Below are 27,598 nucleotides of genomic sequence, written 5' to 3' on the forward strand. Positions count from 1 at the left end.
TTAAACCTATGCCTCTTTCTTGATACCACTATCCTCTCCCTATCTATTCCCCTTGCGATTTTATACATCTCTATAAAATCACCTCTCTATAAGATCACCCCTCAGCCTCCTGCGCTCGAAGGAATAAAGCCCTAGCTTGCCAGACCTCTTCAGATGGCTCAGACCCTTGTCCTGGCAACATCTTTGGAATTTGCCCCTGTACTCTTTCCAGCTCAATGACACTTTCCTATAGCAGGGTGACAAAATCTGATCACAATACTCTAAATAAGTCCTGAAGGTCTTATACAACAATAAAATAACATCAGCGGGACAAGCAGCATCTCTGGAGAGAAGGATTGGGTGACGTTTCGGGTCAAGACCCTTCTTCAGTCTCGACCCGAAACGTCACCCGTTCCTTCTCTCCAGAGATGCTGCCTGTCCCGCTGAGTTACTCCAGCTTTTTGTGTCTATCTTTGGTTTAAACCAGCATCTGCAGTTCCTTCTTACATATAAAATAACGTCCTATTTATTTTGGTGTCAACTGATGATTTCTTAATATGGGGCATGAAATGTTATCCATATGATTAATTAGTTTTTTACAGTGGTCAGATTTTCTGCTAGCAGACTGAGCAGTCCATTAGATTGAGGTCTGATAGCAAACAAGAAGGAATCAAACTCTTGTGAAGGGAGAAACTAAGGTAAAAATAAAATTTAAAAATGTTAGATTTTCAAAATCCATGGAATGTTAACAAAATAAATTATGGGGAATTAGACTCTATATATACAAACTCAATTCTTCTGGAACCAAAGATATTGTTCAGCTAATGTTCATTGCTTTTTAGTTAAAATACTGTGTAAAAGGTTAATGTTTATAACTAGTATTTAAGAAGGAACTGCAGATGCTGGAAAATCGAAAGTACATAAAAAAGCTGGAGAAACTCAGCGGGTTTCGGCCCGAAACGTTGCCTTTTTCCTTCGCTCCATAGATGCTGCTGCACCCGCTGAGTTTCTCCAGCTTTTTTATGTACCTCCTAATGTTTATAACTATCTTTGCCAACTCCATTGTTCTTGGAAGTAATGCTGCAGGATATTGTGTGTCTACTTGCAATGGCATTCAGAACTCCGTTTAATGCTTCATCTGAAAGAATAATAATAATAATAATAATACATTTTATTTGTATAGCGCTTTTCAAGGACTCAAAGTCGCTTTACATGTTGAGTCAAGAACAAAACAAAATAGAGCAGTAAGAGAGAGATGCAAAGGGGAGGGGGCATGGGACTAAGGGTATACAGAGGTGAAGAGATGGGTCTTGAGGCGGGACTGGAAGATGGTGAGGGACTCAGAAGTTCGGATCAATTGTGGGAGGGAGTTCCAGAGCCTGGGAGCTGCCCTGGAGAAGGCTCTGTCTCCAAAAGTGCAGAGGTTGGATTTCAGAATGGAGAGGAGACCGGCTGAAATGGATCTGAGAGACCGTGAGGGTTGGTAGGGGGAGAGGAGGTCAGTGAGATAAGGGGGGGCCAAGTGGTTGAGGGCTTTGTAGGTGAGGACCAGGATTTTGTAGATGATCCGGTGGGAAATGGGAAGCCAGTGAAGTTCTTTGAGGACTGGGGTGATGTGGTGCCAGGATTTGGTGTGGGTAATGAGTCGGGCGGCTGCATTCTGGACCAGTTGGAGTCGGTTGATGTTGCTGGAATTGATGCCAAAGAGAAGAGAGTTACAGTAGTCCAGTCGGGAGGAGATGAAGGCATGGATGAGTCTTTCAGCAGCGGGGGGTGTGAGAGAGGGTCTGATTTTGGCAATGTTGCGGAGGTGAAAAAATGATGTTTTGACAACATGGCGGATGTGAGGCTCAAGGGAGAGGGTTGAGTCAAAGATCACGCCAAGGTTGCGGGCTTGAGGAGATGGGGAGACAGTGTTGCCGTCAATAGTGAGAGTGGGGTTGTTAATTTTGGTAAGTGTTGATTTGGAGCCAATGAGGAGAAATTCTGTTTTGTTACTGTTTAATTTAAGGAAGTTGAGTTGCATCCAAGATTTGATGGCTGACAGGCAGGAGTTGATATGGGAGAGAGGGGGGTGTTGGGGGGACTTGGTGCTGAGATAGATCTGGATGTCATCAGCATAGCAATGGAAGTCCAGTTTGAAGTGACGGAGTATATGACCAACGGGGAGGATGTAGATGATGAAGAGGAGGGGACCGAGAACAGAGACTTGGGGAACGCTTTGAGTGACAGTGGCTGTAGCAGAGGTGTGGTTATGGAGAGAGATGAAGTGGGATCGGTTGGAAAGGTAGTGACGGAACGGAGAATCTCTTCCAATCGTGGTGCACTTGCTGAGCACAACACCAAAATGGCAGCTGAAATTTTTGTCCTCCAATTTGTGTTAAGGTTTTGAACCCGCAGGCTGTTGTGCTGTATGATGCACCGTGGTTGGCACTATAATTAATATAGTCAGAAGGTACAGTGTATAACACTAATATTTTTTTAATTTGTTTAATGGAAGGGCATCTTGGACGTGCTTGTATTGAATGAAAATAAGGCAAACTCCGAATTGACCATCCATGCTTTGCGAAATAACTTTGATGCTGATGCATACTTCGTTAAAGTCATTGGTACGTATAAACTATCAACATCCAGGTTATGAATATTTATTCAGCAGTTTTGAACTCATTGTTTTGAAGCTAATTGTTATCAAATTAAAGTAAAACAGCTCATAGATAATTAAAACTTCATTTTAAGATTGCTGATTAGTCATTATTACAATGGAATGAAACCAGGCAGCATAGCATTGATTTTGCTGGAATAATGAAGGTACAATTTTCAATTCCCATGGCTGCTTTTCACAGAGATTAGTTATTGCACTGTTGAAATATAGTCATTTTTCTTTTCTCACTCACGGGCCACATTAAAATACCAATCCTTTGCTCCAAATTTGGAACATTTTCTAATTTCTAAACCCTTACTTCACAGTAGAAACCATTTTAATTGAACTGGAAATGAAGATATTGATAAATTCTGGATACAAATTTAAGTATGTTGTCCACTCCTGTAAAACCTTGCCTATTTTGCACTGACGGCCACCATTACCTTTCCCCAATCCTAACGATGCAGACAGAACAAACTACGGATGCTAGAATGTAGAGCACAAACTACCTACTGAAGGGACTTGATGGCAGTATCTGTGGGGAGGCGGGTTGGAATTGTCGAGGTTTCGGGTCAAAACCATGTATCAAGACTTGAGAGTGGAGAGGAAAGATAGCCAGTATAAAGGGGAAAGGTCACAGGGAAAAGCACCAAGGGTCAGGGGGGTGGTTTAGTTCCCTGGATTGTACTGGGTACAGGCTTGCTTTCAGGTATGTTTGCTAAACAAGTCAGTAAAGTTTTGAGAACAGTGCAATTTAACATTTATACTTGACTCCTCCCGTATACCCAGATCTCGTAGGGAAATTAACTAGATTATTTTTTAAATTTAATATAGTTTGTGATCTCAAAATATTGAAGCTCTTGAAGATTTATGCAAATTCACGATAATCACATCATATAATCAATAGATTGATTAGAAATAAGAGGTAAACAGATGTGAACGCAAGTTGGAAAATTCCTGTGTTTCCCAAGAGTGAGCTATTTAGTAATTGAGGCATTTATATTAACCATGATATTCTATAGACGAGAGTCCATAAACTTGAAATAGCTCCAAAATCAGGGTGAAGGGTAATTTTGGATTAGGAACAGATGTTTTGCATATGTGTCAAAGAGAATGCAAAGAAATTAGAGAAGAAATTAATTGATAGTTTCAGGCCGTAGCAGTTCTGTGACTTGTTGATGTGACCTGAAGGGAATATTATATATATTATTTTGAACTGCTGTTCAAGAAGAACTTTTATTATTTCCTTCACGTCTGCAATAGATGTCGACAGCACATTGAAAAGATCTGATTCAACATTGTTGATTTCAAATTGGTGCAATTCTATTAATTGCTAGAATGCGTACATTATTCATTTGTGTGACCTCACTAAATAACAGCACTTATAGCCCTTACCTAATTTTCCTTGAGCATTAAATTTAGTTTTTTTTATTATTGTCACATAAAGCGAGGTACTGTGAAAAGCTTTGTTTTGCATGCTATCCAAACACATCAGATAATACTATACCTACAGTGCCCTCCATAATGTTTGGGACAAAGACCTGTCATTTATTTATTTGCCTCTGTACTCCACAATTTGAGATTTGTAATAGAAAAAATCACCCCCATTTCAGGGCACCATAGTGTTTGGAACACAGCAATGTCATGTAAATGAAAGTAGTCATGTTTAGTATTTTGTTGCATACCCTTTGATCTGTCAGACTGGTGTTTTGGGATTTTTCTTTATTATAGAGAGAATTCTTATGTCATCAGATGTGGAGGTCTTCTGTGGCCTGCCAGTCCCTTTGCAATTAGTAAGCTCACCAGTGATCTTTCTTCTTAATGATGTTCCAAACAGTTGATTTTGGTAAGCCTAAGGTTTGGCTGATGTCTCTAACAGTTTTATTCTTGTTTCTCAGTCTCATAATGGCTTCTTTGACTTTCATTGGCACAACTTTGGTCCTCATGTTGATAAACAGCAATAAAAGTTTCCAAAGGTGATAGAAAGACTGGAGGAAAGACTAGGTCTTGAGGCAATTACACCTGAGCAATTACCAACACCTGTGAAGCCATGTGTCCCAAACATTATGGTGCCCTGAAATGGGGGGACTATGTATAAACCAGGCACGTGCCGTGAGTAATTACTCAGGGTAGGCACTAGGCATTCAGTCGACTTTTAAAATCCGCACATGCGCAAATAATCGTGAAAAACCGCGCATGCGCAGATCGGTCATATAGGCACTCAGTCGACTTTTAAGAATCTTAAAAACCACACATGTGCAGATTGGTCTCCTCTCCTGTAGCACACATGCGTGCAGTCCACGGTGCAAAGGCAGAATTTCAGCTGCCTTTATTGCCCGTTGTAAGTGAAGGCTTGCAGCAACGTCCATGGCACGTGAGTTGAACATAGTTACGTGTATTACGCGTACTGCGGATGAAAGGCACGGGAGAATTACACCTACCTAAGATTGATTATTAAAATAATAACCATTTAATAATAAATACTGAATTTAGTAAATTAATTGGAAATCTTTACCATTTATATTTAATAATTACCTTTTTATAATTTAAGTCAGTGCAGGCACTGCCTGGTATAAACACAGCAGTAATTTCTACATGGTGAAACCAAAATTTATAAAAATGACTTTTAATTAAATCTGACAATGTGCACTTTAACCACATGTGATTTTTTTTTCTATTACAAATCTCAAATTGTGGACTACAGTGATAAATTAATAAATGATGGGTCTTTGTCCCAAACATTATGAAGGGTACCGTAAATACAATCAAACTCAAGTACAATAGATGGAGCAAAAAGAGTGCACAATATAGTTCTCAGCATTGTTGCGCATCGATTCATAGAAACATAGAAACATAGAAAATAGGTGCAGGAGTAGGCCATTCGGCCCTTCGAGCCTGCACCGCCATTCAATATGATCATGGCTGATCATCCAACTCAGTATCCTGTACCTGCCTTGTCTCCATACCCCCTGATCCCTTTAACCACAAGGGCCACATCTAATTCCCTCTTAAATATAGCCAATGAACTAGCCTCAACTACCTTCTGTGGCAGAGAGTTCCAGAGATTCACCACTCTCTGTTTGAAAAATGTTTTTCTCATCTCGGTCCTAAAGAATTTCCCCCTTATCTTTAAACTGTGACCCCTTGTCCTGCATCGATTGCATAGACAAAATCCAATGTCCGCAATGGGGTAGAGATGAATCAGACAGTATCCTAGCTTATGGAAAGGCTGTTCAGAAGGCTGATAATAGGAGAAGAAGATGTTCTGGGGTCTGGTGGTGCACGCTTTCCAGCTTCTGCACTTTCTGCCGGATGGGAGCAAAAAGAAGGAATGACCAGGGTGGAAAGTCTTTGATTTTGTTGGCTGCTTTTCCATAACAGCGTGAAGTGTAGATAGAGTCTGGTCTGTATGATGAACTATGTTCTCGAAAAGCTGATGGTTTTTCTAATGAAGATACTCCCAAGGTGCTCAAAGGAAGGAAGTCCAATAATTGAGACTGGTGACAATGAAGGACCAGTGATACATTTCCAACTGGGGCTTTGGAGCAGGATATGCACGTGATGATGTTCGTAGTTGCCTGCAGTCCTTGGCGTTTGGGTGGAGGTGGTGGGATTTGGGAAGTCCTGTCATTGACAAAGCCGACTATTATTGCCTGCTTCCCTTTTGGAATTACACCCTGAATCACTGCACTCCATCTGGGACAGATACCCCCACAATGCTGTTGAAGTGAAAATTCTAGTTCTCTTAGCGACAATGAAGAAATGGCAAAATATTTGCAATAGGGCCAAGGACGATGCTATCGCAATGGCATCTCACACTGCGCTCACCCACCTGGACAAAGGGAATACATATGTAAGAATAACCATCCTGGGCCTCATCACAGACAATAATGAGACGGCCTATAGAGAGGAGGTAAAGGCACTAAACAGCTGGTGCCAGGAAAATAACCTCTCAATGCCTGCAAAGCTAAAGAGATGATCGTGGACTTCAGGAGACAGCAGGGGAGTGGTCACCTCCCCATCCACATCGGTGATGCTGAGGTTGAAAGGGTCAGCAGCTTCAAGTTCCTCGGTGTGCACATCACTGAGGACCTCTCCTGGACACTGCACACGGACACAATAACTAAGAAAGCCCGCCAGCGGCTCTTTTTCATGAGAAGACTAAGGAAGTTTGGCATGAACGCCAGCATCCTCACAAACTTCTACAGTTGCACCATCAAGAGTCTGCTGACGGGCTGCATCACAGTCTGGTACGGGAACTGTTCTGCCCACAGCCGCAAATCACTACAGAGAGTGGTGAAGGCAGCACAGCACATCACTGGCAACTGTCTCCCGGCCATTCAGGACATTTTCCACAGGCGCTGCCTGCAGAAGGCACAGAGCATCATCAAGGACCACAGCCACCCAGCACGCAGACTGTTCTCCTTGTTACCGTCAGGCAGATGATACAGGAGCATGGCTGCACGTACCACCAGACTTAAGAACAGTTTTTATCATCATGCCATCAGGCTTCTGAACTCATAAACACATCATATATGTTGATTATTTTATTTATTATTGTCTTTTACCTACCAATGTCGCTTTTATCTTATCTTTTTTAATCATAATTTTGTCCTTGTAGTATCATTGCGGAGGTGATCCGTTGTCTTGTCAAACACATTACATTGTACCGTTGACCCTATGTTAACCTACATATGACAAATAAAAACTGAACTGAACTGAAGTCACGGTGGTGCGCAGCTTGGAGAGGAACCTCAACTTGAAGGTGTTTCCATGCACTTGCTTCCCCTGTCTTTCTTGGTGGTAGAGGTCATGGTTTTGAAAGGCTGCTTTGGGTAGCCCAAGCATTTGTAACCACAATGCATTTAATAGACGGTGCACAATGCAACCTCTATGATAAGGTGGAGTTCTATTCTTTGGCAACATCTGGATTGGCACTCCATCCTGTTACTTCAAAGGAAAAGAAAGAATAGGGTTACCTGGATTTATGATAGGGACATCAAGATGAGTCTACTGGAGTTCTTTAGGGATAGATTGTTGGGAAGATCCTGTTGATGCCGAAATGGATTCTAGGGGCATCATATTGTTAGCACCAAATGTAGGAGGCTACTGAATAAGGTTAGGAAATTAGAATTAGGTTGCTATACTAGTGTTGATTGAGAGTTGGTTAACAGAAAACAGGAATAAATGGGTTATTTTCAGCTTGGTGATCTGTGAATAGTTGGGTACAAGGTAGACAAAAATGCTGGAGAAACTCAACGGGTGCAGCAAATGTTGCTTATTTCCTTCGCTCCATAGATGCTGCTGCACCCGCTGAGTTTCTCCAGCATTTTTGTCTACCTTCGATTTTCCAGCATCTGTAGTTCCTTCTTAAACACTTTGTCAGCCGTCTGAAGAAGGGTTTCGGCCTGAAACGTTGCCTATTTCCTTCGCTCCATAGATGCTGCTGCACCCACTGAGTTTCTCCAGCATTTTTGTGTACCTTGGATTTAGCTGGGAGTTGGAGTGTAACAATTCCAGATTTGCTAGTTTTATGGTGGGAATATGAGTAGTGACGAGGATACAAGAGGCTTCAAAAAGGGGAAAAATAAGATGAATAAATGCACAAAACATGGGAGATGTATGACAGTGGGGATGAATGTGAGACTAGCACATAAGTAAAGAAAACAGAAATACTGATTATTTTTTTGAATCGTGAGATTGTGATTCTCTTATCCTTAATTCAACCTCATTTGGTTAATCCTTTGTACTTTAATCTTTCTTGACACTACTTGAATTTTACAGGGCAATCCTGCACCGTTCTGCTGCTTTTCACTCCTCGTTTTTATTATTACTGGATGACCACGGTTTATTTTGTGAGCTGCATGCGAAGAAGTAATTTCATTGCTCCCTGGTGTATACAACTATACACTAATCTCATCTAACTAATTTGATCAAAGGGGCACTTCACTGAAAGCGGGCATGCAGGTCCAAAGCCTATAAGAAAGATGAATGGTATGTTGCCCTTTATTGTCTGAGATTTGGAATACAATTATAAGGGACCTTAGAAGGAGGACCCGAAACGTCACCTATTCCATCATCAGTCAGAAAAAGGGTCTCGACCCGAAACGTCACCTATTCCTTCGCTCCATAGATGCTGCCTCACCCGCTGAGTTTCTCTAGCATTTTTGTCTACCTTCGATTTTTCCAGCATCTGCAGTTCTTTCTCAAACATTTCGGTTATAAGAGAGATAGCCAAAGCTGTTTTTCAATTCTTGAAAGTTTAGAAGAATGAATGATGACCTGTTTGGACCACATCAAATTCTTAGAGGGCACAACAGTGTATTAATATAGGAGTTACCCCTGCTGAGGAGCACAGAACCTGAAGGTTACAGTCCCAAAATGAAAGTTTTTCTAACTTGTATCTTTTTCCACTCAGTAGATGGTGAATCATTGCAGTTCTTTATCCCGAGGGTTGATCATGAATGCTCAATCATTAAAACAGAGATCAGTGCACATTCACCGAATCTAGAGGTTGTGCCGGGGAAATGGTGTCTGAGGTAGATCAGACATGATCTTATGAAAGGCAGTTTGCTTAAGGGATCAACAGCCTACTCCTGCTATTTCCTTTGTTCTCATGAGCTACTAGAGTTTAAAAAAAATCCTTATTTAATATATGCAGCTTCACTTACCGAATCACTGAAACATCTTGACTTCAGAGTTGCAATTGCTAATAGTCCAGGTGCCTTATTAGATTCAGTTTGTATCACGAAGAAGCAGCAAAGGTGATAAAACATTGATAGGGTTTTTTGTTAATGGTTATAATGTTGGATGAGCTATACACAGTAGATTAGAGAGATTCAAGCGTGTTTATCATATTTATCATAAGACAATGAAAGTCTTACTTGCTGCAGCTTTCGATGCAACTGCGACAACAGATAAATATACAATAAATAACAATGCTATTTGGGGCAGCACGATGGCGCAGCGGCAGAGTTGCTGCCTTACGGCGCCAGAGACCCCTGGTCGATCCTGGCTACGGGTGCTGTCTGTATGGAGTTTGCGCGTTCTCCCCGTGACCTGTGTGGGTTTCCTCCGAGAACTTTGGTTTCCTCCCACACTCCAAAGACGTCCAGGTTTGTAGGTTAATTGGCTTGGTATAAATTTAAAAATTGCCCCTAGCGTAGGATAGTATTAATGTGCGGGGATCGCTGGTCGGTGCGGACTCGGTGGACTGAAGGGCCTGGTTCCGCGCTGTATCTCTAAACCCTACTAAATGTTATTTTCAATGATAGTGCAAAAACCGAAGTATGTAGAGCAACCATAGCAGGACCCAACTCTGTTTTGTGTTGAGGTAAGATTGGAGTTATGATTCTGCATTTTAGATCAAGAACCTGATGGTTGATGGGGAGAAGCTTTTTCATGAACCAGAAGGTTCATGAGAGAGAAGCGAGTGTCACCAAACTTCTGAATTCTCTGGGGTGGAACCCTCTCCAAGACGGACGTGAAGATCATCGTTTGACCTGTTTTTACAAAATGTTAAATGGTCAGCTCGACATAGATTACAAGACCTACACCAAACCCAAACCAATTAGGAGCAGACGAGGGCATTCGATCCAATTTGTGATCCCAGCTACAAAGACAGATGTATACAGAAATTTGTTCTTCCCGCGCACAATTAAAGCATGGTATTATCTCCACCCAACTATAGTTACCCAACCAGATGCAACTAAATTTAAAGTAGCTCTTTCTTCCCAATAACCCTTTCTGGCTTAAGTCCTCCCTTCACCACCTCCAGTTTAAATTCCATTTGGAATATTTTGGAGGACCAAGAAACCAAGAAGAAGAAGAACCAAGAAGGTAACGCTCTCAGGCTCCTGTATCATCTTCCCAATGGTAGCAACAAGAAGAGAGTACGGCCAGGGTGGTGTTGATCTTTGATATTAGCTATCTTCCTGAAGCAGTGCTTCCTGTAGATCTCACTGCTGGTGGACCGGGCAATGTCCACCTCCCACTGCAGCCTCCTTCATTCTTGAGTGTTCAAATTCTGAACCAGGCTGTGTTGCAGGCAGCCGTGATGCTCTCCAGTGTACGTCTAGAAGTTTGGGAGCGCATTCGGCAACCTGCTCCTCGCGCATCTGATGGGGTAGAGGCATTGGTGAGCTTTCTTTATGAATGCATCAATATGTTGGACCAGGACAGATCATCAGAGAAGTGAACTCCCAGGATTTGGAAGCTGTTGACCCTCTGCTCCGTTGTCCCACCAATGAAAACGGGTGCATGATCCCTCACCTTTCCCTTTTTTAAGTCGACAGTCAGCTGCATGTTGCTAAAGTTTAAAGGTTCAAAGGGATTTTATTGTCACGTGTACCAATTAAGGTAGAGTGAATAAGACTTGATTTACCAAGATTGACCAGATTATCAATCTAACTTCTGAACTCTGACTTGTCAATACCTATAATTTGTCCAATGACAGCGGTAACATCAGAGAATTTAAAGGATCATTGGAGCAGTGCTTGGCCACTCAGTCACAGTGTTGTTAGGATGTGGACAACTCTGTAAGGCAGTGCTTATTCCTTATACCAAGTTGTCCCAAGAGCATGAGTCAATGCAATGGTTTGGGAATGGTAATGTACAGATCCACATTAAAGGACATTAAAAATGTCAGAGAACATAGAGCAGGGGATTGAACATAAACCCTGAGGAGTCCCGGTGCTGATGGTCAGTGAGGAGGCGATATTGTTGCCAATCTGTACTGATTGAGGTTAACCAGTGAGGAAGTTGAGAAACAGTTACATAGGGAGACGCACTGTAAGAATTTAATCACAATAGATGTGAGTGCCATTGGGTTGGTCGTCGTTGAGGCATGTCGCCTCGCTCTCCTTGGGCGCTGGTATTACGAATGTCCTTTTAAAGCAGTGGAGACCTCAGAACATAGTGGATAGAGGTTGAAAATGTATACAATTTTGTGTCTATCTTCGGTGTAAACCATCATCTGCAGTTCCTTCCTAATTAATTAAACATTAATGTTTAATGTTTTACGTGTCATTCCTAACTGTCACTGTATGTCATGTTGTCACTTGCGGGCGGAGCTCCAAGGCAAATTCCTTGTATGTGAATACTTGGCCAATAAACTTATTCATTCATTCACATGGAAGCCAGCATCTGTAGTCTGAAGAAGGGTCTCGACCCGAAACGTCACCCATTCCTTCTCTCCAAAGATGCTCCCTGTCCCGCTGAGTTACTCCAGTTTATTTGTGTCTATCTTTGGTTTAAACCAGCATCTGCAGTTCCTTCCTACACACCTGCAGTTCCTTCCTACACATGAGATATCTACCACTGGCTTGATGAATCATCTTGTAGCATGATTTTGAAGAGCAGATCTTAATTCTTTGATGTCTTGGGAAATATTTATCCTTCAACTAAAATCTGGGGAAAATAGATTATACAATTCCCATTGCTGTTTATGGAATTTAGCTGTGCACAAATTAGTTTCTGCCTTTCGTAAATCATTTTGGGACATCCTGATTCACTTTGAACATTATATGAATGAACATGTGCATTTGTTTAATTTAATATGTATTTCTGTATTCATGACATAAATTAATTCACTATTGCAATGAGTGCTTGAGTCACTGTTAATAGCACTCAACTAATATTATCTGGTTTTGGTCTCCTAATCTGAGGAAAGACATTCTTGCCATAGAGGGAGTACAGAGAAGGTTCACCAGACTGATTCCTGGGATGTCAGGACTTTCATATGAAGAAAGACTGGATAGACTCGGTTTGTACTCGCTAGAATTTAGAAGATTGAGGGGGGATCTTATAGAAACTTCCAAAATTCTTAAGGGGTTGGACAGGCTAGATGCAGGAAGATTGTTCCCGATGTTGGGGAAGTCCAGAACAAGGGGTCACAGTTTAAGGATAAGGGGGAAATCTTTTAGGACCGAGATGAGGAAAACTTTTTTCACACAGAGAGTGGTGAATCTCTGGAATTCTCTCCCGCAGAAGGTAGTTGAGGCCAGTTCATTGGCTATATTTAAGAGGGAGTTAGATGTGCCCCTTGTGGCTAAAGGGATCAGGGGGTATGGAGAGAAGGCAGGTACAGGATACTGAGTTGGATGATCAGCCATGATCATATTGAATGGCGGTGCAGGCTCGAAGGGCCGAATGGCCTACTCCTGCACCTATTTTCTATGTTTCTAAACTATATTCAAATTCTCACTTGCGTGAAGGGAACTTTCACTCTAGATTACAGAGCTGAATATCTTTAAATTTGATTGTAACCGCCTTTCGTTTATTTCTTGAAGTTAGTTGTTTGCTTTAAATGGCAACATTCATTTGCCCGTAGTTAGATAATCTGAAAGTTCATTAGGCCTGCGCAGATCTGTTTGATCTTTTGTACTTCTCAACTTCACCTCTGATTAAGAAAGTCTAAAATTCAAAGATAAAACTTTAAGTTAAAGTGCTAAATATGTTGTGTAGTCATGCAAGAAGAGTAAGGTCATAAGGAATAGGAGTAGAAATAGGCCATTCGGCCCATCAAGTCTACTCCGCCATTCAATCATGGCTGATCTATCTCTCCCTCCTAATCCCATTCTCATGTCTTCTCCCCTTAACCTCTGACACCTGTACTAATCAAGAAACATAGAAAATAGGTGCAGGAGGAGGCCATTCGGCCCTTCGAGCCAGCACCGAAGATAGAACCTATCTATCTCTGCCCTAAAAATATCCACTGACTTGGCCTCCACAGCCTTCTGTGGAAAAGAATTCCACAGATTCACCGCCCTCTGACTGAAGAAATTTATCTTCATCTCCTTCCTAATAGAACGTCCTTTAATTCTGAGGCTATGACCTCTAGTCCTAGACTCGCCCACTAGTGGAAACATCCTCTCCACATCCACTCTATCCAAGCCTTTCACTATTCCGTACATTTCAATGAGGTCATTCTTTTCTATGTGTTTGTTTGTTTCATTCTTCTAAACTCTAGCGAGTACAGGCCCAGTGCCGACAAACGCTCATCATAGGTTAGATATGATTGTTAATGGTGTACAACAGATAGTGCTTTCTGCAGAAACTTGAAGAAACTGAGAGATCAATTCTCACTGTGATATGTTTTGAAATGGAGTACAGTACATTTTGAGGACAGTAACTGGAAATGAGATTGAAAGCTGTTAAATTGTCATAGAATCTAAATATCAAGTTAATGTCCTTTTAATGTGGATTTGCACGTTATTCCATTCCCAAACCGTGGCATTGACTCTTCATGCCCTTGGGACAACTCGGCGTTAACAGTAAGCACTGCCTTGAAGAGTTGTTCGCATCCTAAGGATACTGAATGTTTAATGCCTCTGAATGATCAGAATGTATCAGAATAATACAAAATAAATTGCAATTATAATTGTTGAACTAAAGCTGAATGTATTGAACCATTTCTAGTGAAGATCACCACTTGCGTTAATGCTGATGTTAAGCATTACCTTCACTGGAAATGGTTCCGCAAATTCAGTTGAATATTCGGTATATCAAATGTCTGGTTAGTTATCACCACTTACGTTAATGCTGATATTAATATTATTTATTTCATAATATCCTTTGACTCTGGTTTGTTTCTTATCAATGCAGTAACTACTCTTTTAAAGCAAATTGCCACCAAACTAGATTTGCTCCTATATAAAGCTTTTTTTTAAATTTGAAGTTGATCCTGCTAGCTTGTAGGTTTCATAATTTCCTGACAATACCCATCAAATTTACTCTATTAATATCACAAGTTTGATCTTTCTTGAATTCTTAATTGCTAGGCTACTGTAAAGCCTACAGCAGAGAGAGATCTGAGTTCTATGATTATCTTGCCAGTTTCGGTGGTCCAATCAATATGCAGATTGAAATCTCCCATGCAAAATTGCTGATCAGAATCTTAATCCCATTTTAAAAGCATGTAAATTAAGCAGTAATTAACCTCCGAGATTTTTAAAAGCAACGCTGTATATTTGAATGTACCTTTGCAGCATTTATGAAGGTATTTTCTTCATTAATTGGATAGTGTCCTGCAATACAGTTTATTGTTCAAAACACGCTTGTTTGGCAAAATATCAGTTTAATGTTCCAAAAATGTGACCATTCCTGATGAATATATATATACATGTGAATGTGCACTTTTAAAATCTGTGTCATATATTACTGTGACAGTATTGTGGGTGGTCGATAGAAAGGATCTAAATTGAAGCCAATCAAATGAATATTGTCTGTTTAAGAAGCAAATTGCTTTTGAAGCCTAATGTGCGGTAATAGATAAGGGGGAATTCTTAAAAGCAACATAACTGATAGCATGCTAGAGAACAGACTCGACCTTGCATTTACAAATTTTAACTCATTAGAGTTAATGGAACAAAATAGGCTTCCTTTATACAATCGTTGGTAATTTTCATTAATTTTCTGGTTAATTGAGTGAGATTTAAGGAATATTTTGGCATTATTGGAACCTATTGCTTTTAAAACACAGAAACTATTATTTCAGTTATTATATCCATATACATCTGCATACAAAGTCTTTATTGATGTTAATGTCAGTTTACATCAGCCATTTCCATTGTAAACTAATGGAATATATAATGAAACCCTTGCAGAATGTATCATGTCATGATTTCACGTAACTGCCAGTAGTTCAATTAGAGCATGATTTTGGATTCCAAATTCTTCCATTTGCATTGCAGAGGAACTTCCACTTTCAGTTAGCTACTTACCAATTTACTTTGTTTCATTATTTTTTTTAATATTTGATTTCTGAACTAAAAGTATAGATCAAATGGCTTAGAAGATAGACACAAAATGCTGGAGTGACTCAGCGGGACAAGCAGCATCTCTGGAGAGTAGGAATGGGTGACGTTTCAGGTCGAGACCCTTCTTCAGACTTCTGTGCTTATGTGCATCTTAGTCATCCTCCATCCAGACATAACTGGAATACATCCTTTTGTTTCATTTCCCACGTACAGAATCTTACTTGGTCAAAATTTATTTCTTAAAGTTTTTTATCAACGTCAGCTTTAAACTCTATTTTTAACACCAATTGTTTCATTTTGTCATTAGTTCTCAGTGGATTGTGTTCCAGTGATTGCCCCCGCAAAGTAACAGTAAGTAATGTTACCGTGTTTAAATAATGTTCATTTCAATGTTGTTGCAAACTTTAAAAGCTGGTATTGAATGGGAATGGTTTTTGAAAATTGTTTGACATAACATTACTAAGCATCTCGCTTTTGAAGCATGCATTACCAAGAAATGGGATTCCACTTTACATTATATGAAATTACAATGTAAAAGTTATATTAGAACATTTCAAATCTCAAATTATTAATGTTCTGGTCGCAATATATGGTCAGATTGTGCTATGTATGTTAAATTGACAGATGGTATGAACAGTTAGTGGGTAAAGCTAGTTGAAATGAACCCAATACTAAAATGGCCAACTACACCAAATATTTTTGTATGTTAACATTTTCAATTCCATTTGAATAATGTTAACATTATAAATTGAATAGGTTTGATTGTTTTCTCAAATCTGATTTTTTTTGTTCATTCCAAATATCTAGGTTTAATGTATTTGGGTGTGGGGAGAGAATCTAATATCCTTGTCAAAATAATGGAATCATAATAACGAGTTGGTTTCAGAAATGTGAACCATTTCCGATTGGTGTTTGGATTGACTGCTTTGTTCTGTTTGTCTTCATATGAAAGTTGACTTTCCCAATCTATCTCTCATCTGTAAGGGATATGAATGTGAGGGGTCAGACTTTCAGATACCATTCTGCCCTTTTCCCTTGGATTGCAAGGATGATAAAACATTATTACGGCTGTATTGTGGTGAATGTGACCATAAAAATGTTTGACTGACTTTATCATCCTAGAAATTGTCCGTGTTTTTACAAAACATAAACTTGACTATTGATAAAGGAATACTTGCATCTTTTTTAGCAGTCTACATACATTGAAAATATCAATACAGCAGGTTGTTTTTACATAGTTCTGAAGGAATTTGAGACTGACACAGCCAGATTATTTGCATTACTAGGTGCTTTATGTCTTTCAAATTATTATAAATACAACTCTTTACAAGTGTGTAGATTTACCTGTTTGAAATTTAATCCTAATTGAATTTCAAACTTAATTAGGTAGAGCTGCTGCCTCATAGCGCTGGTGACCCAGGATCGATCCCGGGGTGCAGTCTATATGGAGTATGCACATTATCCCTGTGACTGCGTGGGTTTCCTCTGGGTTCTCTGGTTTGCTCCCACATCCCAAAGATGTGGGGGTTTGTACGTTAATTGGCCCCTGTAAATTGCCCCAAGTGTCTATGCAGTGGATGAAAAGGTGGAATAACGTACAGGGTTGCTGTGCCCATTTCCACCCTGTCGCTCTAAACAAAACTAAAACTAAACTAATTAACCTGAAAGCAATTGTATTCAGAAAGAAAGAATATGGGGTTGGACAGACTAGATGCAGGAAGATTGTTCCCGATGTTGGGGAAGTCCAGAACAGGGGGTCACAGTTTAAGGATAAGGGGGAAGTCTTTTAGGACCGAGATGAGAAAAAAAAATTTCACACAGAGAGTGGTGAATCTCTGGAATTCTCTGCCACAGAAGGTAGTTGAGGCCAGTTCATTGGCTATATTTAAGAGGGAGTTAGATGTGGCCCTTGTGGCTAAAGGGATCAGGGGGTATGGAGAGAAGGCAGGTACAGGATACTGAGTTGGATGATCAGCCATGATCATATTGAATGGCGGTGCAGGCTCGAAGGGCCGAATGGCCTACTCCTGCACCTATTTTCTATGTTTCTAAAGAAGCAATGAATGAAATATGATAGCTGAATGCATTCAATGATCTGCTTGAAGTTGTTTACATCAACCCATTGAATATAAAGGATACCAGGCAACAATTGTGGTGAAATATTATACTAATTCTGTGTTGTTAAACTGAAAATAAATCTTTGGTATAAAAAATATTTATGAATGAGGAGAGTAAATTGTAAACCGTAAGCTTCTGGGCATACCGTTCATGTGGAGAAATGTCATTGGCAAGGTTATATGATAAATGTCTCAAAATTCAATGGACCAATATTCTGAAGATTCTACAAGGAGGGAAATATGGACAGCAAACACTCATTTTGATCTGTAATGTTCAGTATTCCAGATCAGGACATGGATGAACAGAGTTTAATGGAAAATATGATGAAATTAGATCATTAAAGAAACAGGGTAAAGGTTTACTATCACATTCAAATAGGTGTTATTGGTTCAAATGGTCATTGCATTTAGAATGAATCCTAAAAATGACTTAGCATCCCGTTAAACCCTGTGTAGGAAATTCCTTATTCACCCATCCAAGGTATCTGAAATTTAAAAAAGTGACAATGACCATTACAGAGCAGCTTGCTGCACATCGACCAAAAGTCTGAAGAAGGGCTCTGTCCAAAACATCATCTGTCCATTCCTTCCACAGATGCTGCCTGACCCGCTGCATTCCTCCACAACTTTGTGGTATGCTTATGATTTCCATCGAGTCGGTGATTAGATTTTTGTTTGTGACTATGTTCTTCCATTGACACCTCCCTCCATCGTTGTATCATTGGACGTATTCCCACGGTGAACTACTCGGTTTGAACGGTGATCTGAGCCCGTCTTGTGACCGACAGTGGGTCCCGTGGGCTGTGTTTGCAAAGATGAAATTGGCAAAACAGGCAATGGAGGCTTCCCGATATGTGGGAAGAGTGAGGGTTGCCACTGCCAAAGCCAGTCCCATAAGAGCTGACTTCAGTGTTCCAGTCATTAAATTAATTTTCATCCTTACTTGTAAATTCAAGATCCAACTCCTATTTTGTGTTCTTGAATAAATAGTTATGCCATTTATTTATAAAGAAAATATTACACATCAGATTTGCTCTCTGTGGGTAAATAGATCTCTTTTTGAGCTGAACTGACAGCAGATATGTACTGATTTAGCATTTAGTTTAATTCCTGTAATAATCTTTCAGTTGAAGTGCAAGATAAAAAATGTAGGTGTTCAGTCTATGAAAAATGTTATAAATAACAAAGTTAAATTAGGATTACTATGATGTCTGAAATATTTGAAAGATTTGTGTTCTAGAAACATAGAAAATAGGTGCAGGAGGAGGCCATTCGGCCCTTCGCGCCAGCACCGCCATTCATTGTGATCATGGCTGATCGCCCCAAAATAATAACTCGTGCCTGCCTTCTCCCCACATCCCTTGATTCCACTAGCCCCCAGAGCTCTATCTAACTCTCTTAAATCCATCCAGTGACTTGGCCTCCACTGCCCTCTGTGGCAGGGAATTCCGCAAATTCACAACTCTCTGGGTGAAAACAATTTTTCTCACGTCAGTCTCAAATGGCCTCCCCTTTATTCTAAGACTGTGGCCCCTGGTTCTGGACTCGCCTAACATTGGGAACATTTTTCCTGCATCTAGCTTGTCCAGTCCTTTTATAAATTTTATATGTTTCTTTAAGATGCCCCCTCATCCTTCTAAACTCCAGTGAATACAAGCCTAGTCTTTTCAATCTTTCTTCATATGACAGTCTCGCCATCCCAGGGATCAATCTCATGAACCTACCTCAATCACAAGGATGTCCTTCCTCAAATTAAGAGACCAAAACTGTACATAATACTCCAGATGTGGTCTCACCACAGCCCTATACCACTGCAGAAGAACCTCTTTACTCCTATACTGAAATTCTCTTGTTATGAAGGCCAACATTCCGTTAGCTTTCTTCACTGCCTGCTGTACCTGCACGCCAACTTTCAGTGACTGGTGTACAAGGACACCCAGGTCTCGCTGCACCTCCCCCTTACCTAACCTAACCCCATTGAGATAATAATCTGCCCCCTTGTTTTGCCGCCAAAGTGGATAACCTCACATTTATCTATATTATACTGCATCTGCCACGCATCTGCCCACTCACTCAACCTGTCCAGGTTACCCTGCAACCTTCTAACATCCTCAACACAGTTCACACTGCCACCCAGCTTTGTGTCATCTGCAAACTTGCTAGTGTTGCTCCTCATTCCCTCTTCCAAATCATTAATATATATGGTAAACAGTTGCGGCCCCAACACCGAGCCTTGCGGCACTCCACTCGCCATTGCCTGCCATTCTGAAAAGGACCCGCTCACTCCTACTCTTTGCTTCCTATCTGCCAACCAATTTTCTATCCATGTCAACACCCTACTCCCAATACCATGTGCTCTAATTTTAGTCACCAGTCTCCCATGCGGGACCTTATCAAAGGCTTTCTGAAAGTCTAGATACACTACATCCACTGCCTCCCCTTCATCCATTTTACTTGTTACATCTTCAAAAAATTCCAGAAGGTTAGTCAAGCATGATTTCCCTTTCACAAATCCATGTTGACTTGGACTAATCCTTTTACTGCTATCCAAATGCCCCATTATTACCTCTTTAATAATTGACTCCAGCATCTTTCCCACCACCGAAGTCAGGCTAACTGGTCTGTAATTCCCCGTTTTCTCTCTCGCTCCTTTCTTGAAAAGTGGGATAACATTAGCTATCCTCCAATCCACAGGAACTGATCCTGAATCTATTGAACATTGGAAAATGATCACCAACGCGTCCACTATTTCTAGAGCCACCTCCCTGAGAACTCTGGGATGCAGACCATCCGGCCCAGGGGATTTATCATCCTTCAGTCCCATTGGCTTACAAAATACTATTTCTCACCTAATGAAAATTTATTTCAGTTCCTCTACCCCCTTAGATCCTCTGTCCTCAAGTACATCTGGGAGATTGTTTGTGTCTTCCTTAATGAAGACAGATCCGAAGTACCTGTTCAACTCTTCTGCCATTTCCTTGTTACCCATCATCATTTTGCCCGTGTCCGCCTACAAGGGACCCACAATTGACTTTGCTACTCTTGTCTCTTGCCTTATCTACTGGCAATGAGGGTTTGAATACCCTATGTTAGCATTTGAATTTGTCAACCATGTGACATGCATTCAGCTCAGCCGTCTCTTGGCTTGACAACATGTGGTACTTTTTAGTTGTAGGGAAATTGGTGTTCTGATCAGCTTGTTTCCAACTGAGAATGCCTTCTGTCAGTGAAGTCTCTGCTCATGTGTCAACACAGCAGGGAAATCTGTAACTGTTTTCTTTATGGGAAGAATAAAGCAACTTGTGATGTGTTTCACAAAAGACAAAATAAAATGGAAAAGTTGGTTGTGAAATGAATATGTACTCAACATGATAGAATATTTGCATGCTGATAAGAAACAGAAATGCTTCAGCAGAACCAGCAGAATCAGTCGGTAATGATTCAGTCAGTCAGTATCGAAGTTCGGAGGTGATGTTGCAGTTGTATAAGATGTTGGTGAGGCCGCATTTAGAGTATTGTGTTCAGTTCTGGGAATGATGGAACCCCGATGTCGAACGTGAGAACATCGGAAAGATGTTGTCAATCTGGAAAGGGTACAGAGAAGATTTACGAGGATGTGGCCAGGACTAGAGAGTCTAAGCTAAAGGAAGAGGTTGAATAGGCTAAGGCACTATTCCTTGGGGCACAGGAGGATGAGGGGTGATATTATAGAGGTTCATAAAATCATGAGAGGAATAGATGGGATAGATGCACAGAGTCTCTTGCCCAGAGTAACTGAATATAGGACCAAAGGACATAAAGTGAAGGGGAAAAGATTTAATAGGAATCTGAGGGGTAACTTTTTCACTCAAAGGGTGGTGGGTGTATGAAACAAGTTGCCAGAGGAGATAGTTGAGGCAGGGACTATCCCAACATTTAACAAACAGTTAGACAAGTACATGGATAGGACAGGTTTGGAGGGATATGGACTAACGCGGGCAGGTGGGGGACATGTTGGCCGTTGTGGGCAAGTTGGGCCGAAGGGCCTGTTTCCACACTGTGTCACTCTATGACCAACCAGTTCTTTTCATTTACTGTTCAAAAGGGAACTGCAGATGCTGGAATATCGAAGGTACACAAAATTGCTGGGGAAACTCAGCGGGTGCAGCAGCATCTATGGAGCGAAGGAAATAGGCGACGTTTCGGGCCGAAACCCTTCTTCAGACTGATGGGGGGTGGGAAAGAAAGAAGGAAAAGGGGAGGAGGAGGAGGAGCCCGAGGGCGGGCGGATGGGAGGGTGGGAGGAGACAGCTAGAGGGTTAAGGAAGGGGAGGAGACAGCAAGGGCTAGCCAAATTGGGAGAATTCAATGTTAATGCCATAAGGACGCAAGGTCCCCAGACGGAATATGAGGTGCTGTTCCTCCAATTTCCGCTGAGCGAAACGTCGCCTATTTCCTTCGCTCCATAGATGCTGCTGCACCCGCTGAGTTTCCCCAGCAATTTGTGTACCTTTTCATTTACTGGTTGAGGTTCCAGCTAGTCAAGAATGCAGTGGAGAAACCATCGTGTTACAGAAAGCAAGCCATTAGTTTAAAAAATTCAAAGATCACTTCAGTAATGTCAGCATGGATTTGTAAAAGAAATCAAAGTTTAAAAACAACCGTCATAAATGTTTTAACATCAATGAATTGTTAAGTAACATTGCCGGCATAATGTTTAGGCAATGTGATTTCTTGCATCAGTTTTGAACCAAATGATCTAAAAACAGTTTCACACTTTGTTTTGATATGTCATGTTACAGAAATCAATTTTATTTCTCAATTTACAAACCTTTAGTCCATTTGATTTTTTTTGGTTGATGTGTAGCAGGCTGATCTTTAATTGGATTGGATTGGATTCAATTTATTGTCATTGTCTCAATTAAGAGACAACGAAATGTCATTTTCCTCACAGTCATACAAACAAATTTTTAAAAAAGAACAAAACACAGAAGTCCACGACGCAACATCCCCACAGCGGCACCAAAGTTCCCCACTGTGAGGGAAGGAGCCAAAGTCCAGTCAGCCTCCTCGCTGATCTTCCCAGATGTTCACCCGTGGTCGGGGCCTCCCGAGTACCCCGCAGTCGCCGCTACGGGCGGCCCGATGTTCAGGCCCTCTCGCCAGGAATGATGGAACCCTGATGTCGAACGTGAGAACATCCTCAGCGGCCCGGACCTCTAAATCGGCCACCTCCCACCGGAGTCCACAGGCCGAGCTGGGCAGAGATTTACGTTGGCGACCCCCGACAAAGGGTCCCAGGACTCCGCGATGTTGGTCCGCACCGCCCGCGTTGGGAGCTCTGCGAACCACAGCTCTGCGATGTCGATGCAGCAGGCCCAACACTCCAGAGCTCCAAACGGCGATCCCAGGTGAGGCATCGCCCGCTCCGCGATGTATCCAGCACTGCGCCGCCGCTACTGGACCTCTGATCGGTCCCGGACGGAAAGGCCGCACCAATCCAGTAGGTAGGCCGCGCGGGGGGACGCAACTCGAATAATAGTTGCATCCTCTCCAGAAAGCAACTGAAGGACGGTTTCCCCCCTCTTCCCCCCCACATAAAAAAAACAAAAAACATACTTCAAACATAACAAAAATAAAAAAGATATGGGACTGAAGGCGGAGGCAGCCAGTAACAGCACCACTGGATGTCTGTAAAGCACATCATTGGCAGTATTTTTGTTTCAAATATCTTGGATGAATAAGGAATTTTATATTCAATATTTCATGCGATGCTGAGTAATGAGGGGCAGTGAATGGTGTAGACAAGCGCGGGAAGCTGGATGATGACAAATGCATTCACGTTTAAGTATCAAGTCATTCATCTGGACACAACAAAGATCATTCAAAATATTTTCTAAAAGATGATAAATCATGTTCGAATAGTGAAACTCCCAAATAGAGTGGATATGGAGAGGATGTTTCCACTGGTGGGGAGAGTCTATGACCACAGGCCATAGCCTCTGAGATGAGGAAGAATTTCTTTAGTCAGAGGATGGTGAATCTGTGGAATTCATTGCTGCTAACAGCTGTGGAGGCCAAGTCATTGGGCATTTTTCAGGCGCAGATTGATAGATTCATGATTAGTAAGGATGTCAGGGTTTGTGGGGTTGAGAGGGAAAGATGGATTAACCATGATTGAATGACAGAGTAGACTTGATGGGCTCTTATAACAATAATTTATGATAAACTGGAAATTGTGGAGTGGGGATGAAATTATGAATCCAAGTATATAAACGATAAGAAGTGGTATACAGATTTTAAAAAACCGATTAATCTATAAAAGACTAATATATACATATTGGTATTTCTTTCAAGGGGCTGGAATGTTATGAGACATATGTATAGAGCCTAGTTTGGAACACTCCATTCGGTTTTGAGCACGGCAAAGCATCCTCACCGCAGGCATCACGGTGTGGTATGGAAACACCACACAGACAGAGAGGAAGGCTCTGCAAAGAGTCATAAAGATTGCAGAGAGGATTATCAGAACGGAACTCCCCTCCATGGACACAATCTACACACAGCGCTGTCAAAAAAGGGCAGAGAGAATCATCAGAGACACACTACATCCAGCTCACTCCCTGCTCAAACACAAAAACTGCACATACAACCTCAGGCAAAGACGAGCGGACAGCATCGCCACAAACAGAACACGCTTTTTTAAGAGCTTCTTCCCTGCCACAGTGAGACTCTTGGCCAAAACAAAATGAATTGATGTCCTGACCTACCTCATAGCATATCATATTATATCATATTATATTGTCTCCTGGGCCTGTGCAATTTACAATACAATCGACACTTTTATATAGGGTTTGTGCAATTTACAATGTTCTCACTTTCCCCTTTATATAGGGTTTTAGGCACTTTCTTTTTTATTTTTAGAGAAGTATATGTTTTTATAGATTATGTGTCTTTCTGTGTGTCTTTTTAATTTGACGTGACTTGACTCTCTGAACAACCGCACAAGAGTTCCTATGTGTGTAAGCACAAATGGCAAATAAAGTTTTTGACCTTTTGACCTTTGACCAAAGGAAGAAAGGAGAAGATGGCCATAGGTTTAACAGTTTAATTGGTATGAAAAGGTTTCATCGGCTACATTTGTCCTCTCCTACATATAAAATTGAGGAGTTTTAAAACTAAATAAAATAATGTTTTTGGTCATATATAAAAAGCCTTAGAGGGTACTGATAGCACTGCATAACGTCAAACTAAGAGATTACCATTCAGAAACAAAATAACGAAATACTTTTTTTTATAAAGAATAATGGAAATCGAAAACTCTTCCTAAGGCACCTGAAAATTATCCCCTCGACATAATACTAACTGCTATAATGTTGTAGTCTGGTCGTCATAATGAGCCATTCTGCGTGTTGAATTGATTCCCTAATTGAGAATCAAATTAGGAAACATCTTTATTAGAGGGTATTAGTTACAGGAAGACTCTGGAGAGAAGGAATGGTGACGTTTCGGGTCGAGACCCTTCTTCAGTCACCCATTCCTTCTCTCCAGAGATGCTGCCTGTCATGCTGAGTTATTCCAGCATTTTGAGTCTACCTTCGATTGAAACCAGCATCTGCAGTTCTTTCTTACACAGCTGCAGGAAGAGGTTGGGCAGACTTGGATGGTTTTCTCTGGTGTGTCAGACGAGGGAGATCTGATAGAGGTTTATACAATTATTATGTGGCTAGATGGGGTAGAAAGTCAGAACCTATTTCCCAGGAAGGAGTATTAAAATACTAAAGGAATTTACTTTAAGATGAAAGGGGCAAAGTTTAAAGGATATGTTTAAAGGCAATTTTGTTTAGACAGTGAGTGGTGAGTGCCTGGAATGTGCTAACAGTGTGGTGATGGAGGCAGATACTGGCATTCAAGAGACTTTAGGAAAGGCACATGGATATGCAAGGAATAGAGGGATCTGGATTATGTGCAGTCAGATAAGTATTGATCTTGATATCATGTTTAAGAAGGAACTGCAGATGCTAGAAAAATCGAAGGTAGACAAAAATGCTGGAGAAACTCAGCGGGTGAGGCAGAATCTATGGAGTGAAGGAATAGGTGACGTTTCAGGTCGAGACCCATCTTCAGAAGAAGGATCTTGATATCATGTTCGGCAAAAACATTGTGGGTCGAAGGGGCTGTGCTGCATAGTTCTCTGCTCAAATTAAAAGTATTAGAATTTGCAGATAATAAAACTTAATATTTTATAAAATGTCACGTAATAACCAGTCAGTGGAAATAATGCAGCGGAAATGCTGCCCTGTTGTTTTTCTTTCACTCCAGTCCTAGTTGTTACCTGGTATAACCGTGGCCTCAGGGAGTCGAGCAGCTCTATGATGGGAATTTCCACTGATGTAGTAATTATGCAAGATGAAGAATTCCCATCTGCAGTGTGCAACAGCTACACAGGATAGGAGTGGGAGCTGGAGCTACAGTGCAGGAGAGAATTATCCCTGCGTCAGTGAACATGAGAAATGAGATCAAGTCAAGTCACTTTTATTTCTATAGCACATTTAAAAAACAACTCTCGTTGGCCAAAGTGCTTTACATTGGTGGAGGTACTAACGTTATACAACATTGGGGAAATAAAATGGGATAAAAAAGTCCACATGAACGAGAAGAACTGAGCTAGTATGATATGGACAGTGAGGAACAGAATGGTTGTGTAAATTGGAAAAGGCAACAGGGAATTAATGAACAACTGTTATGTACAGCTATCAGATTAAATAGCAAATAGTGACAGTGCATGTCCTTGGTAACTGGCAATTCTCTGAAGTAAATTATAGAAGACAGTTTGCCAAAATTTTCCATTTTCCTTTATCTCTGCTCGTAGCTTGCTATTGGCACAGATTTTGAGATAAGGGGGCAAGAAAAGTGATGATTGCAAAATGTTCATTTGCATTTGCAACGTCTCAACAAACGAAGCATCTGGTGCCCTCGTGCAGCAAGGCCTAGATAACATCCAAACATTGGCTGATAAGTCACGAGCAATATTCGTGCCACAGAAGTGCCTTGCTGTGGTGTCCTCCATAATAAAGACTCCAACCACCCTCCCTTGACGTCCATTGACGCTCCCATTGTCAAGTTCCCCAGCTCCTACGTTCTGAGGGTCACCTAGAAACTCGTCTGAAACAGTCCCATAAATATTGTGGCGTTAAGTGCAAGGAAGTGGCTGGGTTCCCTGCAGCGAGCGATTTATCCCCTGGCACTCCAAGATCTGAGTTCCAATGACTCAAACTCAACACCACCGAGGAAAAAGCAGCCTACAGCCCATCTACCATCATAAACAAACATACTCTCTAAGAGACAAGGCCTTTAATGGGCAAGGCATAAAGTATATGGACATAATGCAGGAAAATGGGATTTGTGTAGATGACCAAAAGTTGGCATGGATGTGATGGGCCGAAGGGACTGTTTCACACTTTAACTCTATAATCTACACCTTTATACATTGTCATTTTTAGGAGATATTTATTGCCACATGCACCAATTGGTACCGTGAGATTTGAGTTACCATACAGCCATACAAATAAAAATAACACAATTCACAATAGAGTTTAACATGAACATCCCCCACAGCGGAATCAACGTTTCCCACTGTGAGGGAAGGCAATAAAGTTCAGTCATCTTCCTCTTTGTTCACCCGTGGTCAGGGCCTTGAACCCTCCGCAGTCGCCACTACGGGTGGCTCGATGTTCAGGCCCTCTCCCCGGGATGATCGGAGCTCCGGCATCAGAACGGATCTGAACACTCTCAGCGGCTTGGAGTTTTCCGAATCGGCCGCTTCCTACCAGAGACCGCGGCTTCCGAAGTCCACAGGCTGAGCTGGGCGGAGCTCCAACACTGGCGACCTCCGGCAAGGGGTCCCAGGCCTCCACGATGTTAAAGTCAGTGTCGCCCGCAGCTAGAAGCTCCGCAGACCACAGTTCCATGATGTTAATCAGCAGGCCCCACACTCTCGAGCTCCAACTGCGATCCCCAGCAAGGCATCGTCCCGCTCCGCGATGGTAATTCAGTGCTATGTCGCTGCTGAAACTCTGGCCGGTCTCCGGTAGGAATGGCCACGCCAATCTAGTTAGGGGGGG

At 41.5% G+C, this 27,598-nt stretch overlaps 1 protein-coding gene across 2 annotated transcripts in view; it reads left to right on the forward strand.

Annotated features, from left to right (window-relative positions):
- Positions 1-27,598, forward strand: part of itfg1 (integrin alpha FG-GAP repeat containing 1) — a 124,402-nt gene that overhangs the window by 68,268 nt on the left and 28,536 nt on the right. For both annotated transcript variants that reach the window (XM_033036401.1, XM_033036402.1), the window contains exons 12-13: positions 2,480-2,588; positions 15,686-15,729. In XM_033036401.1, the coding sequence (XP_032892292.1) occupies positions 2,480-2,588; positions 15,686-15,729 (153 nt within the window). The remainder of the gene's footprint in view (positions 1-2,479; positions 2,589-15,685; positions 15,730-27,598) is intronic.

The sequence above is a fragment of the Amblyraja radiata genome, chromosome 17, assembly GCF_010909765.2.
Source record: "Amblyraja radiata isolate CabotCenter1 chromosome 17, sAmbRad1.1.pri, whole genome shotgun sequence".
NCBI lineage: Eukaryota > Metazoa > Chordata > Chondrichthyes > Rajiformes > Rajidae > Amblyraja > Amblyraja radiata.